This window comes from Temnothorax americanus, unplaced genomic scaffold (assembly GCF_048541705.1).
Source record: "Temnothorax americanus isolate GAGA-0224 unplaced genomic scaffold, ASM4854170v1 Scaffold9, whole genome shotgun sequence".
NCBI classification, from domain to species: Eukaryota; Metazoa; Arthropoda; class Insecta; order Hymenoptera; family Formicidae; genus Temnothorax; species Temnothorax americanus.
In genome coordinates, this window is record NW_027509812.1 from 2915184 (window position 1) to 2932404 (window position 17221).

At 35.4% G+C, this 17221-nt stretch overlaps 1 protein-coding gene and 2 non-coding genes across 10 annotated transcripts in view; all 3 read right to left on the bottom strand.

Annotated features, from left to right (window-relative positions):
• Positions 1-104: 104 nt before the first annotated feature.
• The window catches only part of Nrx-1 (neurexin 1), a 258161-nt gene continuing 241044 nt past the window's right edge, over positions 105-17221 (bottom strand). For 7 of the 8 annotated variants that reach the window (XM_077425128.1, XM_077425127.1, XM_077425123.1 and 4 more), the window contains 5 exons: positions 13743-13984; positions 13553-13676; positions 11290-11463; positions 9740-9899; positions 105-9113 (listed from right to left, as the gene is read on the bottom strand). In XM_077425128.1, coding sequence (XP_077281254.1) covers positions 8693-9113; positions 9740-9899; positions 11290-11463; positions 13553-13676; positions 13743-13984 — 1121 coding nt within the window. In that variant the 3' untranslated portion in view covers positions 105-8692. The remainder of the gene's footprint in view (positions 9114-9739; positions 9900-11289; positions 11464-13552; positions 13677-13742; positions 13985-17221) is intronic. The other variant, XM_077425124.1, reaches the window with a different exon arrangement.
• LOC143908240 (U6atac minor spliceosomal RNA) lies at positions 12839-12944 on the bottom strand. The gene has a single exon (XR_013260082.1). It is a non-coding gene; the product is annotated as a U6atac minor spliceosomal RNA (small nuclear RNA).
• LOC143908238 (U2 spliceosomal RNA) lies at positions 15990-16183 on the bottom strand. The gene has a single exon (XR_013260080.1). It is a non-coding gene; the product is annotated as a U2 spliceosomal RNA (small nuclear RNA).

The following is a 17221-nucleotide window of genomic DNA, read 5'->3' on the forward strand; positions in this document are numbered from 1 at the left end:
TTTTAAAGTATACCGTGGATTTTTGGATGATTTATCTGGAAAGACAAAGAGATTTAGTTTCGAGAATCATCGATATGTTGAAAGGGAGAAAGGAGCCTTCCGTGTACAGTTTCAATACTTTATTCATATAATTTCGTAGTTACGGCATTATTCCTATTGTATTTACAACGTCCCCAATCTCAGGAGAATTTTGTAATGCGTCAGTGCGCGCGCACTACGGTACTCACTGTATGTGTATATGTGTGTGCGCGCGCGCGTGTGTATGTATGTGTGTGTGTATATGCGCGTGTATCTGGGTACCTCCTTCTTTTTGCAAGATTAACGTGAAAATGCATTCTCGAGACTGATGAAAGCGCTATTTCAATATTTAACCGATACAGCGAACTCAGCTCGTTTCTGCTTCTTCCCGCGTTGCGCGAAGAAACCGCGGATGTTTCGTAATAACAATGAAAGCATCGGATTAAACGCTGTCGCTCACCGATCGCTATAAGGTCGCGCAAATATAAGAATAGTGTGTGTCCGTTTCACTCAGCTCCGTTTGTCTTCGTAAACCATACACCGGGTGAAATAATAGCGATAATCGGTCTCTCTCGCGGGACGCAGTTTAGGATATACGCCGCTTAAAAACGCGAACGCCAACGGAACGTGACTTCTCTTACGTGTAAAAAATCTAACTGCGCCTATATCCCGTATATTTAACGTTTTATCTATATACTTCACGTAACCTGGAACGTTCAACGGCCGATTCCGATACCGCCGCGGGACCGTGTTAGAACACTGGGGCTTCTCGCGAAGAAAAAACGAGATACGAGATGTCAATTGATCAGTCTACGGGGATGAAATTTACCGGGAAAATCGAAATGTCCCCTTATAAATAAATTGCGACGGACACCGGGAAAGTAGATATCGAAAACGGCGCACAATCCTTCGATTCTCGATGTCGCAGATATGCGAGGAAGGATCTTGCGTTTCAGCTATTCGCAAATGTTGATATATACATACACGATCATAAACGTCATGAATCGCGAACCCGTGCTATCCGAATCTGAACTCGGCAAAATTATATCAGTTTTCATTCTTGCTTGATCATGTCTTCACAGTAGTGGACATCGCATATATCTTTTTTTTTCTCTCTTGTTTCTCGCAGTGACTCGTAGCCCCGATTTGCATAACACGATCCGCTCGACGGCAGATTTCTTTCATCGATACGGATCAGCCTCTTGCGTGTGTATACACGTCTCTATTATACATACATATGTCGTATGAAATTCGCAGTCAGCCGACAACAAAAATGTGTCCGGTTCTGTGGAACTTCGCAGGATTCATTTCTCTCGTGCTATAACATATCTCTCTCTTAGTTCGATCTCTCTCCGTTTTCATCTCTTCGTCTCGCCCCCACGAATGTAGTTTACTATCTAATTTATAGTGCATTCATATACGTACGACTGTACAATGTAAAATATAATTCCATCTAGCTATAGCAACTCTAGATACAGCTGTGAGTGAGCGTTTTTTTTCGTCTCTTATCGTTTTCCAGGTATTATCGGGTTGTGTGTCCGTTAAACAGCGGTGACATTTCGGGCAACTTTACCATATCGACGATATATAAATATGCACTTTTAGTAGTAATCTCTAGGTTTAATTATCAAATGTTGCAACTATTTTGTTTGGAATTATTGATGTTCAAAGTATTATTCTCGTTGTTCATTAGCATCCTTCTTAAAACTATATATAGTTATCTTCAAAAAATCCGGATTATTTATGGAAAAACACAATTTCATTTTATTTTCAATACTAAATTTTTATAGTATTTTTGATATAATGAGAATAATTCTTTGAAATTTATAGTAGAAATTTTACATTTCGTTGCAACTTGTTGCAACATTTAATATACGAAGAGAGTTTTGAAATGCATATTCGTTTTATTAGATGAAGGCTATAGCAAAGTTAGGATTACAAAATTCGCGATTAATTTTCGTGCGATCTGATACCGCTGTTTTCTCTTCTTACGATTCGTGTAATCGTAAAAATTTCAACTCTTGTCATACTACGGATAATCGATAGTTTGTGGTGAAGCGTTCGCTAGAGCCGCCAATATTCGAACAATTTGCCGTTTGAATATTTTCGTAATTTCATAATAATAAACAACGCACATAATATATATAACATAAATAATATCGCTATCAATAATTGTATTGACAGCAAAATTTTATGTAAATAACAATATAATAATAATTATTATCATATTAATAACAGAGATATTTTGACTAAAACAATGTTAACTATATCTTATAATTATCATGACATTTTCATGTTTAATCACGCGATTTCTTCTCTTATTATTATAAAAGATTTCTCGATTGTTGTTAACACTGCTATAAATAATTATTTTCAACAAATAATCATATTATAACTTCCTATCTTTGGTTTTGGACGTGTTAGTTGTTATTACATCTCTCATTTAAATCGGGATACTTTTTCGTCTCTTTCGTTTCTTAAAAAAGTTGAAAATATTTCTCTATTTAATATCTTTTGCGAAATATATATATATATATATATATATATATATATATACTCGTGAATGCTAAATATTTGAATAGAAGCTTCACTTTTGTTCACGTTTATCCGTGGAATCGCGCAAATGAGGAAAATAAATAGAAATTAATGTACTCAGTTACTACGAACGAATCCGACTGCTCCAGCGCTTATACGCGACACATTTTTAAGTTCGACATAGTGTATTTAATAGTTAGAGTAACACTGCTCACTAAATATATCTTTATAGAAGTTAATTTAGTTTAGTATAAACGTTAGTCGTCAGTACATCGAAGGATATGCAGATAGAGAATCGGAGGGCAGTGATAACAATATGTCTATAGTTTCTTGTTGCGAAAGAGCGCGTTCTCTTAAGGAACAAGAGAATGGAAAGAAAAAAGATTTTTCTTAATGACGGCATTTTCTCACGAAGATCATCATTAAGGAACAGCAATCATAGTTCAGTTTTAATTTCACACGAAATGTCGATCACTTAAAAATCAATCGATTATCAACGGAAAGCGCACATATATGCGAGATTGAAGAAACTTTCTTTCCACGCGAAATATCGTTGTTAGCGATGTAGATATCGTTAAAACTGCCCATACACGCAAGGTTCAGCCACATAAACATATGTACAAAATTCACACATCGATTTGCTTATCCATAAATGATTTTGAGAGGTGGGATGAGACGAGAGGATGTGTGTGGGAGAAGGGGGTGAACGATTGCAAGTTTAGCGAAGACGAGATAGTTAAGATTTATTGTGTCTCGTTAAGCGTAATAAAAACGATCCGCACAAAATGCGGATTGCGCGATGATCGAGAACGGCACAAATTTTTGCCTCATAAGTGGATCTGAGCTTTTGTGCGATTAAAGAAGCTTATTTGAAGCGTCAGTAAGTCAGCTTGCAGGAATGTGTACGCGTTTTGCCGCTGAATCTATCGTAATCTCGTTAAAGCTTGACTTACTCGCCAGATAGAGATACGGACCAACTTGAAAAAATTAATTATTATCTACCTCAAGTCTGATTAATAAAATTCTCAATGGATTGTAAATCTGTGAATTGAGCTAAAGCAGAACGACCGTCACTTGACAGAGAGTACTCGATAGAGGGACTTTTGGAAAAAATCCGCAATCAGTAAATATCTATCGCTGCTAATAGTCAATAATTGATTAATCCCGATTGATCGCGTTAATTGTTCTTCCCTGAGGATTGTTACTTCGAGATACGTGCGTATTATCGACTTGTTAATCATATCTGTTGTTTCACCGTTCAGAGAGACGGCGAATAAGCTATATAGATACAGAGAAAGAGAGAAAGAGAGAGAGAGACAGAGAAAGAGGTAAGAGAAGCTATCGATATTAGCAACCGATTTCAAGATCTCGTAGAACAGCGTGATCTAATCTAAAGAAGAACGATTCGCTCGTAGGAAGAGTGCATTACAGAACGAGGATCACGACTTACAAAATATTCGAGAGCATTTTATAACAATCGGACGTTTTTCTTTCGCCTTCGATTAATCGCCGAGGAACAGTCTCGACCAGTGATGGGCAAAGTACTATTTCCATCCTCAAATATTAGAGGTAGCTTCAATGACATGCCTATTCGATCTACAGTACTATTCTGTCAATACAAAATATTAGGGATATCCCGCAAGAGTAATGAGCTCTCCTATTCTTTTCTTATAAAATGAAGGAGTTTTCAATGAATTCTTACAATGATTAATACGTTGAAGACGTATATGTTTTACAGAGGTTGACAAACCTTTTTTTGTAAATTAAGAGGTAGAGACCTTCACATATAACCGAGAACCGTGTTCAGTTAAATTTGATTAATTCCGATGCAATATCTCTGTATGGTTAGGTAATAATAGAACGATTATTTATACGCTTCTCGAGTAAGCGTGCAGAAAATTGTGAAAAATATTTAAAAGGTATATATTCGTTTCTTTTGGAAATATCTCTTGGTATTTTACTCATCCCTGGCGTGCGTTTGAATGACAATTTGTACACACTCTTCCGTTCCATTCGCTCATTTGTTCTTCTCGGTAGCATTTTTCTACGCTTTCCATAACTAAAACGGAAGAGGACAAGCGTAAAAAAAATTTAACCAAAAAGAACAAGATCTCTCATGTATGCGGAGAGTTGTCACGAGCGCTCGAGAGTCGGACGGAGCAACATTACGGGAATCAAACGTGCTACCGCGCTTTAGATCAGCTTAAATGCTAAGCCCCGTTTATTTATTGCTTCTTTATCTGCGACAAGCGTCGCCTTTGTTATTACTATTAACCATGTTAATTGTCAGCCACGTTAATAGTAACGATCGATTCTTTTACCTCGAAACAATTACCACACATTACGAGAAAGTAAAAATAAACGTGATTAATTTTTCCTGAAAGATTGCTATTGTTGCCAGTTCGATTTAGATATAAAGTTGATTAGTTTTTTCTTTTAAAGTTTCTTTTAGTTTCTTTCTAATAATTTAATGGCAATACTATTAATCGTGTAAAAATAAAGTTACTTGAAAATCGTAAATTAATAACATCGCAAATTATACCATATCTGTTTGGAAATTTGCATTACCTATCGTTATTAATATTTTGTCTGTTGAATTGCAAATTATTTCACTGTTTTTTATGAACTAAACATTTTCGCTAATTGCGTTAAAGATCAATTATGTTAATAATAATAATAATTAGATTAATTACGTTTCAGTTTACATAAGAGCGCACGTTTCCTTTATAAATCGTTCTTTAAAACATTAATCGTATAACTGATTAACTACATTAATATATGGAGGGATAATAAATTATCTTTCAATCCTTAACATATCTTGTTTGATCTTGGTTTTACAGAATAGGTTTTAAAAAATCTTTATTATCGCCAACTACGTCAACGATTAACCTTGTTAATAGTAATACTAAGTTAACAACATACAGCTATTACACAGGATGCACCAAAGTACCGCTAATATCCTCGTCTATAAATTCTCCTATCAATTTTCAAGAATCAATTCAACAAGAATCTTGAATTCTTTTTCAATGGAGATGACGTGATGTTATTGTAATGCTGATCGAAGGACTTTTATATCGTAGAGTTTATAGCCGAGAAGAAACGATGCGCGATACCTAGGTAGACCTGTATAAAAAAACGAGCGTATCGTGAATCTCAATTAGGAGGAGACGATGCAATTTGGTAGAAACGACTCGGTGCACTTGCGATGCGCCGTGCAATCATGCTCGACGTGATTATACGACTCGATCCAAACGTCACCTAACTCGTACTGGCAATACTGCATTCACACACCCTGTATTTATGTATAAGCATATTTGCGTATGCTATATATGAATCACCTATTCGTCAAGTTTGTCCTTCCTCTCGGATTACTTACAAATACTTTCCATATGTATAAGAGTCACTTACGTACAATCTCGCGTGAAACACATTCGAGTGTGCAATATATAGGTCAATGAGAAATATCGAGCATATTAATTAATACGCGACAACACATGAGCTACATCAAATGAGCTACATGAATTTACAGAGAAAATATAGCCTCTAAATTAATTTATTTTAACATTTGTACATCAACGAGAAATTTATTACTTGGAGAATATAACGGTATAGATTTATGAAACTTGCTATTTTAAATAAACTTCGTAATATCTATTTTTTGTAAAATTAATAAAAATCTTCCATCCAAAGAATTCCATTTTTTTCCAAGGAAATTATTCCTTGAAAATATAATCGCAAATTTATAATGAGGAAATATAAAGATTATGGTTAAAGTTAAAACCAGTGTCTCTTGTTTACAAGCATACACATTACAATAGAGATAATAAATATATTTGTATATAAGATGCAAATATTCTCGATAAATTTATAGGTATGATATTCCTCATAAATGTATTTCACACTCGAATTCTTCGAGAACGAAACTCTTATTATATACGTCATGTAATCTTCACTGAAAACATATTTTAATAAAATCTATTTAATTCGTCAAACAATTTATACACGTATAACAAAATCAATAAGTATGTGTGTGTCATATACATATATATATATATATATATATATATATATATATATATCTGCTCGCTTTCTGAATGTATAAATAGAATAGAATGCGATCATCATTCGATCATGACGCTTCCATCCCTAACATTTCACTTCCAACATCTTATTCTCATAAACAGTACGTCGAGAATAGAACGCAATTTTAAATTTTACTATCGTAAAATATTACATGTGTATAAATAATATTTAAACACTTTATCAATGTATATTAGCCAATTAACAAAATATATTTAGGGATATCACATTTTATAATTTACCTCGTAATTTATCAATATTTATGGACATAAATACACATATATTTAATTATACAAAAAAATATAATTAAATAACATATTTTTTAGATAAAAATAAATACAATATAAATACAATATAATCCTGCAAAAAATTAAAATATTTCTTCTTCTCTGCAGCTCTTTATATTTTAAATCAATGAATCTGCACAAGTCCATATCAACATTCTTTATATATATATATATATATATATATATATATATATATATATTAAATTAAATAAATAAATATTTTATGTGTAAAATAATATATAATTCCTCTTTCTACACATTAACTTTTCCGGGGTTTCATAACATTCATAAAATCTTACAGTAATAAACAGTATGAAACATTTATGCACGATTCTTTTATAATAGTTTCTTACTTAAAGTATTGTTTTTTATTTAAAAGATCGTACAAATCATTTTCGAACATCTTATTGTCTAACTTTTAATGGATAGATAATTTAACTCTATAAAATAGGGATAAATAGAGATTATTACATAAATTCAAAGTTAATATATTTCGACGTACTTGAGGACGATCTGAGGATGTTGAAAGTAAAATCCGTTAAATAATAAAAATAGCCTACCTACATCGGTGCAGTTTGCTTCCTAAGATTCGTCCGACACAGTCACTGCTAATATCACCTTCAACGTTCCTTTCTTTTTAATTAATTCCTACGATTAATTCCACGATCTTTGTTCCACGAAATTGTTCTAGATCGAGGCAGAAAAGCTGCCTCTTATTGAACACGAATGCTGATCTTCTGATTGCCGACTTGTCATTAAGTATTAATTACGACAAAGAATCGAGCAGTGCTAACAAGCGTTATTCGGAAAATGTAGTTCAAAAAAATTTGCGACAAATAAAAGAAAAAAATCTTTTTGAAACGTTTGTGATCGATGCTCGATCCCTGCCTACATGCCTAAATTTTATTCTGAGATTTCGCGTCGAGGAAACAAGAGGAACAGCGCTGGATCGTTAATCGGTACCTCGCGACTCGTTGGCTCTGTTTGCGAGAGCGTGTAGCTCGGCCTTTCTAAGTGCGATCGATTTCGCTTTAATTCGAATTAGAATTAGAGAAGTTTCGTATATTTCTAAGATGGCATAGTTCCGATTTCGTTATGTTTTCCTCAAAGAGCAAACATTGTTCTTTCTTCTAGATGTATAATCTATCGATCCTGATCTTAAAGTTCTTAGAAAACGTACTTTATCAAGGATACCTGATCGCTGATCGTCTCTCGTACGTTTGGATCCTTTTCGCATAGAAGAGTACGAGAGGAGTTTTATTGAATCGTAATTTTTTTACACCGGTCCTTCTGTAAGCTATCACGAGGATTTTCTAAACGTGCTCTTCTTCACTCGTAACCGAGAGATCGTTCTCGCACGCGCAACTACGTAGTATTCACCGTTGATCGGATTTTACGAGGCATTTCCATGAAAATCGTTTACGTAATGATCAATTCGAGGAAGTTTCTCTCGGAGAATACTCGATCACTTTTCGCGTTATACCGGAATCGTCGAGCTTCAAGATAGATCGTTAGGGACTCTGGAATCTTGGGAGATTCTCGTCTAGACTTGATTAATATTTAAATAAAGGTCCTCCCCGAGAGTGCTCCGATTAGCGAGCACATTTTCTTTGCACACCCGCGAGACACGTGAAGAATCGTTTCGCTTACTCTTCTGTGCCTCTCTCAATCCTCGGTCCTTTACAACAACGAAAGGTGAAGTTCTTGGCCACGTCCTGTACACAAATCTCGAGCACAAGGCAGCGTTCTGCCCAGTGTGGAGATACCCCCCTTTACACGTACCACTCTTTAATGTCTATCAGTTCTCGCTTCTTGTTGGTTTTGCTGCCGTTGGCGCCGTTCTTCAGGGCGCCGTTGAAGGGCTGGCCGGAGCTCGCGGCGCCCAGTAGGGCTGCATTCGGATCCTGACAAAACGTCTTCGTCTCGTCGACCTTGTAGCTCGTCTCCGGCCGGTTCTTAAACTTGAGGATTATCAGGATGATCAGGATGATCGCTATCAGCGCGGCGGAGATTATGCCGATTATAAGCGCGGCATTTTCAGCCGCCTCGGACGTGATCCGCTTATTATTGTTGTTCTTGGGCGGAGTGGGTACCGGCGGGTACACCGGCGGCGGAGGCGGTGGCGGCGGTTCCGTCATTTCCGTCGTGGTCGTCTGCGTCGTCACAGTTGTCGATCGATGCGTCACAACGCTGCTGCAAAGCGTAAGCGACGACCATTTAATTTTAATTATCACTCGGAATTAACCACGTTTATGGATAAACCACAGTTTTAATTAATTCCGCGGTTTTCTATCGTCAATCACGGACGGTTGCTGCGTGACATATGTTAGTAACATTTCTCGTTCAAACGCGCAGAAATCTGAATTTTTGCAGGCAAATTACTCGATTACGATGAATCAAATCGTGACTAAAATACGGATTGAAAACTGTTAACGTTAAATTTTACAACTCTGAATTTTTAAACTTGAGACGTGTATCAATTCACATGTATTTTTAAGAGAGGCAAATTGATCCTGTTAATTGAGCTTTACCTCGTTAACGATGCCTGCATTTTTGAGACTTTTCCAATATTCAACGTAAAAGGGAAACTTTTAAAGGATTCTATGAATACGTATTAATTGATCAGGGAATAATTTAGACTACACGTTCCACGTGATGAGATTCTGGTGGAAAATGGACATTATGGCGATTCCGCGAATGCGAAAAACGTGTAGATTCTCCCGGTAACGACTAATCGACGTGCATGAGCGATTGCGAATGATTATCCGGTTATCCGTCGCTCAATTGCGAACGTCAACGTCGGTGACAGACGCACGCACCTGCTATGGCTGGTCTCGAGGTCTGTGGTCGACACATTGTATTGGACGGAGACGGTGACGACGTCGCGGCTCAATGTTGTCGACGACCCCGACGTCGTCTGGGTGCTGATGTGACTCGTCGAGTACTCGCGGGGCGTCGTGTACGTCACCGAGCTGATATCTGCGACAGAAAGCAAGAGGGTAGGAAAAAAAATAGTTCGTCAGAGGGCTGCTTTCGCCTCGTTCTATCGCGCGGAGGGGATGGTACAGGAAGAAGGCGGAAGAGGTGGAGGAGGTAGGGAGGAGGGCATGGAAGCGAAAGGGACGGAATGTGAAACGTGCGGAGGCGGCAATATTTACGCGTGCGTAGGCCGGCAAATATTCACGCGTGCGTAAGCAGGAAACGTTACGAGCCGAGCGATCCCGAAGGCGTCAGGAACGTATCGTATTATACATATGTAATCGAGCGAAACGTTCAGTAACACGCCAATTTATCTACTCATCTATCATTTTTTTTAGGAACAAAAATAGTATTTTACATGCGAATCATGTTTCGCGTTTATAGCACATAATCTCGTATTTCAGATACTAGATACCGCGTACCGCGACATTTCTCTTAAAATAAAGCTCATAAGTGACATTTCAAGGCAGCAATAATTAGGTTTCTCTAATTCTTATATCTATACATATATAACACGGATTTATTGTCCGGTGTAAAAAAATTTCATAATCTTTTCTGACATTTGACGATAAGTCATTTTAATAAGTTACCACTTGTACCATATGTATGTATTATCTACTGCTTTGCAACGAAGGAACTCTTTATAACTGCGTTACTTTAAATATCAAACTCATAAGGATGTCTTAAAGTTTAAACACGCTAGGCTTTGTGCTTCGGTATCGATTTTTAAACAATACACGCACTCTATTTTAGTAACGTTCTATTTCACAATCACGTATTAAAATTATAAATTCGGGTAGACATACGTGCAAAAAGACGCAATAAAGAATTCTCTATGAATCCTGTGTATTAAACAAAATGTTTCGGATTTCAAAGATGTTTTCACGTGATTTTACGTTCGGATCGAATTAAGGACAGAGTATCCGGTTTGACGTCGTGACTCGACGGGGCGAATGTTATTACTGAAAGGAATGTCGCCCCCGGCAACAGAGTGGTGTTATTTTCACGGTAGGCGATGGTTGCGCGCGTCACAAAAAGTCGTTACGAACACGAAGAAGACGTCTACGTCGTATTTCCGTAAGGAGGGGTTCTTTATATTTAAAGCTGATAACTGGGAGATAGGTCGATGCTTGTCTACGTGTGATTTTATGATGAGTTTTCTATAATATATAATATAGGTTACATATATTAATTTATATACAATATAATATTAATTTTTTTAAAGGCATAAATTTAAAGCGGTTTAGAATTAAATTTTGCATAATTGTGCGAAGTCTCGTCCTCGAAATGTAAGAAGGAGGATTTATGAAACATTGATTTTTTTGCGACTGTCTGCCGAAAGAAAGATATTTAGAATTATTAGGCAGAACGATGTTCATGAAATACGGACCGGTAGCTGAGGTGACAAAAATTTCTTCCGTTGTTCTGGGATCACCGGAGCCCTCTTCGCAGTCTTCCTCGTCGTCGCAGGATGGACGCTCTTGAATATTTTCCTTGTGTAGCTTCGGCCTCAATGTCGTTGGCGATCGTGTGGGCGCCACGTATACTGGCGTAATGATGTCATCTGGAAATAGAAACGACGCAATTATTAAGATGAACGTACGATCATAATGTAGGGACGAACGAAATTGTGTAACACGACACAGAGTAATTACATACACAACAAAATTTCGTATTCTGCACCGTATCCCTGCTTTTAAAATAATTGCAAATCTATCTCTTATCTGATACTGTCAAAATTTTTATTTATTCCATACATATCAGATAATGATAAAAAATAGTAGTTATCAGCTATCGCTTGCACCGTTTAATTATAAACCGTCTAAAAATAAAGAATAATGATGTTATAAAAAATAAGTCGTGTAAAGTAATGGTTCAAAGTATAAATTTCTTTTGAGGAATTCTCCAATTATCCCGGATAATTGGATCGCGCGAAAATTTCGCGATGCGTATCTCGCTGCGTTGCGAAGCGACCGGATGTAACGTTCGACCATCATCCATGGTTATCGTGTCTCATTAACGTGACGATGTTAATTTAGTTTTTAGTTAGTCGGAGAGGAATTTGAAGCGGGGCCTCAGTCCGTTGCAAGAGGTTTGTTGGAAAAAAAGAAGAAGAAACAGAGTCAGGTTTTATTTCTCCGGCCGGCGAATATGTAAATGAATCGAAGATACAACCGGGCGAGCATGAAAACGAAAAGGTGGGCCATGCCATGCGATACGTGCGATGCGTGTTGAGTATGTGATGCGTGAGTGTATAACGGAGACGCCCTTCCTCACGTGATGTAATGCGGAAAAAAGAATCGATATCAATGACAACTTAAGAGGAGTTTTGCGAACAGAATCTAATCAATCAAAATAAGTAAATTTATTTCTCATTTTAATTTAAAATAATTCTTTTAGATGTACATTTTATAGGAACGAAAGATTACACCTTTGGTTTTTTAAAATATAATTTTCACTTTTGAACATAGAGAATTAAAGTGGTTTGAAAGCAAGTTTTTCGGTTGATTAATACGATTTATTTAGTGAGAGACTAGATTTGGTTTATTTAATGGCAAATTGTACGCGTACAACTACTTATTAATAGTTTAGTTTGTATTAATATATTTTTTGTTTGTATCAATATGACAAATTCTTCATTATTATCTCCTCGTCTTTGTTATATATGATTGAAAACAAAATTGCGAAATATTTTAATTATTAATTATTCCTAAGTATCTCTAGTACGTACAGAAGAAACAAAAAATCTGAAACTTTTAAACAATTTTCAGTCGTAACTACATATTTTATTGTTGTAACAAACAACGTCCGACAGTTTATTCAATTTATCAATAGAAAAAAATATAATTACTTTGTCTATAAAGAAATAAAATTAGCTAAAGAATTAAAATATTCTACTTCATAATCGAATAAATTTCACTGTTGATATTAATAAGCAAAAAAAATGTGTGGTAAGTGCCGTCAACTGACGACAGTGCCTACCAGTACATGTGTAATCCATCCTTGTCTAGGGGAGTGCTAAACTTCTCTCCTTTCATACAACACAACGGAGATCGATACTCGGTCTCTTATATATGTAGCGACTGGTTCACGAGCGCTATCGAGAAAGTAAGTTTTTTGCAAATAAATCTTGATCTAATAATCCTATTGCAAAACCGCAAAGGAAAATTTTGTTGCAAATATCATTATGTACTCCACTATATAAATTTTATCTATGTACATGTGAACTCAATACATATATTTATATATTATAGAATTTTAATAAGTATATTTTAATAAATATATTTTATTAAGTGTGTATTTTAATAATGATATTATGACAAGTTTTAAAAATAAAAATCATATTATTTTTATTTTTATTTTTAGAATTCAATCTTTACTTCATGCTAGACCTATTTCTATGGATAAACATCAAAACGATCAATAATGTTTACACGAAAATACAATATTAAACTTGTGAAAAAATAAAGCTGAAGTAGTACGTAGTTTTGAGAATTTTTAATTACAATTATTAGATGCACACTGAAAATTGTTTTTCAATTGAATACCGCGTATAATGATAAAAACATGCGGTATATTTCGAAAAGACGACACTTTCGCGGTGAAAACGTGCAGAATAGATTACTTACGCCTTATTCGGAAATATTACTTACACTTACCGGAACCTGACTCGTAGATCGGAGTGCACTCCTCGTCCTCGTCGTCGCCGGCGCAGCCACTTCCGGCGCCGGAGAATATGAGGTCGTCCATGACGCCGGGAAAACCGGATGCGGGCGTCTACAAATTAGATTGATTAACGGCCATTGAAATTACTATAACCTGGATTAGCTCAAAAGGGCATACCTGTTGCATTCTTTGTAGCGGCGGAGCACGATCTAAAAGACTTCCGGCCGGCAGAAGCTGCACGTCCCCTCTGGCTGTAACTTTGCCATCTTTACCCGCCGCCAACTCTAAAATCCTGGCACCATTAACAACCAGTCCGGCTATCACGCCTAGAAATGGACGTTCCACTCTGCCCTTGCTGCGATTCCATCGGCCGCCTACTTGAATAGTGGACTGGCTGTTGAACACTGTCAGTTGATGACCTGTTGAGAAGTACATAAGCCCCTGAATTTATTTTCGTCAGACCTCTTCATGTTATCGATAGACTTAACTAATTGCTAACTTTATGTATTGATATATAAATAACAGTATATATAAGAATTCTTTGACGCTAACTGACAATTTAATTCAAATGTATAAAATTGCCAGTTATCGTCAAAGAATTCTTATACTGTTATTTATCCACTGGCAAAGAAAATTTTCCTTATTGATATATAAACCTTTCTGGAATAGGTATATACATATGTATATATTGCAAGGATTTCATGCGATTTATTTTTTTTTGCAAAATTCTTAGAGAATCCACAGAAATACCGAGATATTGTGAAATTAATAAAAATGACACAATCTTACTAGTGATTTTGCATAATCCTACGTTCTGCCAATGAAATTGTAAGTTAAAAATTTTTTTAATTTATACTTATAAATACATTGTAAATTACGTTCATAAATATAATTACATACATTTATGTTTATATTAATAATTTTTATTCATTTCATAATATACGTGTATATTAAAATTTTTTTTTTCAATAATATTTTAACCTTATAATTTATGATACTAAAAATCATTTTAAGCTTCTTTAAATATAAGTATCAATTATAATATATTTTTGGCGAAAAGATGATTTTTCCGGCTATATAATAATTCTTCTTTACTTTAAACTTTAAACTTCAAACCTTTATAACTTTTTTCCTATTTATTGTTTTAAAATGGGGCTTATACAGTTCGGTTAAGCCGGCTTTGACATTTCGATTTAAAAAAAAAATAAATAAAAAATTTGGCTTCCTCATAAAGGAAAGCTTTATAAACAAAATAAAATGTTGATTAAGCAATGTGCAAGTTTCTACTTGCACACTTAAAAGCTATGAAGAAGCAATGTGCAATTTTCTACTTGCACACTTTTTTATTATCCTAAAATAAATATAAGTTAATTAATTCTCTCTCTCTCTCTCTCTTTTTTTGCGAGTCTGAGTAGTTTATGAATTTTGTGATTGAACGATCTACAAAAAAGGTACAATATTTATTGATTGACAATTATGAATGTTTAATTATATAAGAGACTTTTTTTGTAGATTGTTAAATTTTCTACAAAAATATGTATTGATTATTTCATAATTTTTGATAGTCGATATGATACAAAAATCATAAGAAGCAAAAACAAGTTTTATAAAATTTATCAAACTTTAACTTTGAATATCTTTTGAACGGTTGAATTTATGAAAAAATGATAAGAGATCTTTTTTGTAGAGCGGTAAATTTACTACAAAAATCTATGTAGAGCAATGCTGTATTACTGTTTGTTAGATAGTTATAAAATTTGTTCTATCTTACTAAATAAAAAATAAAAAATCGCGATGAGCGACCTGTTAATATTAATATTAAGGACTCAAACTTTAACAGGTATCTTATTTTACCTTGCTGCAAGTATATATGCTATTCGTAAAATAAAAAAAAAGTTGCTCCAAAATGACACTCTAGTATGTATGCACCCTAGTAGTATGTACATATGCTTGTTCAACTTGCCGATGTATAATCGCAGTAATCATTCAATCACAAAATTCATAAACTTGTATTTTTTCATAATAATATATAACAAAATCTATTGTATTCTTAGGTCTCTTCTACCCCTATTTCATATATAATTATTTAAAATTTGATTGATCAGTTCTTGTGTTAAACACATTTGAAATTTCGGAGAATTCGTACATACATAGAAGCTTTATAAAACTGGATCTAATCAATCAAATCTTAAATAATTATATATGAAATAGGGGTAGAAAAAAAAGACTGAAGAATATAATAGAATTAGAAAAATATACGAATTGCCTGAGATATGAGCAGAAGATGCTCGAGTCACTTCTATAGGTGTTGACGACGTAAACAAGTTTCTCGCTTGGTTTAGAGTTTTAGAGCAACTTCACGAACCGTAGGTATAAAAGCATATTAATATATATAAAAATAAACAAATTTTTATGCTTTATTCGTATTATTAGGCCAAACTCAGCAGTACTGCAAAGCCGAGTCGACCTGTGGAGTGGTCGGAGCAAGCTCCAGACCTCCCCTAGTTTCAAAAATCAGTTTAATATTCTGAGTCCTCTATGAGGACTGTATCAGATATTAAGCTGATAAGAACAGATACTACACTTTGATCTTAGCAACAAAGTTGCCGAGAAGCGATAGCAATGCTTGGATTTTGCAGCCTTTATATACACTTCCATGTTGAAACTTAAACGCGAGAAAAGCACGCAGCGTAGCGGCGACCGCAGCAACTACCAAGAGCGATCAATACCGTCTGTCTCCCTTCCATCGTCCCCAATCCCCTCTACATTCAACAGAAACACGTGGCGACTAGCGACCGTGGCGTAGTGTTCTTTAAACCTATATTTACGATATATTTATATTCTGGGGTCCAAAAGGTCCAAAAGGTCCAAAAAACCAGTTTAGAGGCAAAACTACCGGTGTTTAAAAAAAATCTATCTCTGCTCCATTTGGTCGTACAGACTTGAAGAAAAAACAAAATTGTGCGGAATTTTGTAAGCTACAATTTTTATATCTACATAAATTTCCGTAAAGTTGATATTTTCCGAGATATTTGCGAAAAACTGGTTTTTTGGACCTTTTGGACTCCCCTGCCCGCAACGTAGCGTCTACACACATGGGGACTTTTAATATGTTAAATAGTAAAACAAGCTTGTTTATAAAGTTTCAGCCCAGTCTGTATTATTTCCTCCAAATCGACAAATTTCGAGTTATTTTACTGGGATATAACAACCTCAAGAACTCCTATATACTAAAATTCAGCAAAATATATTCAGAAAAATTTGTACAACAAAAGGATAAGTCAGTCACCAGCGTGGCATAAAAATGCAGCTGATACATCCGACGTGTTATCAATTTTGTGTGATGAGAAGCGGGACCACATGTACGAGCAGTAACATGAAAAGTGTCGTGCGTACATACGACACGCGAATTAACTGCTCGGACTTGTTATCCTCCTCCTCCCTTTCCACATTCTCACTCTCTCTATCGTATCGAGATAAGGATGTCATTGACGCCGCATTCCGATCTGAAGAAGTCCAATAAACTGTATCACTTTACTAGGGGAGCATGAAGACGACGGGTGTGGTCCCGCTGACACCCGGGAATAGAATAGAGGCGCGGAGCCAAATCTTTAGAAGTCGGAGAACCAGTGAGATAAGTGACCTACAGCGAAATT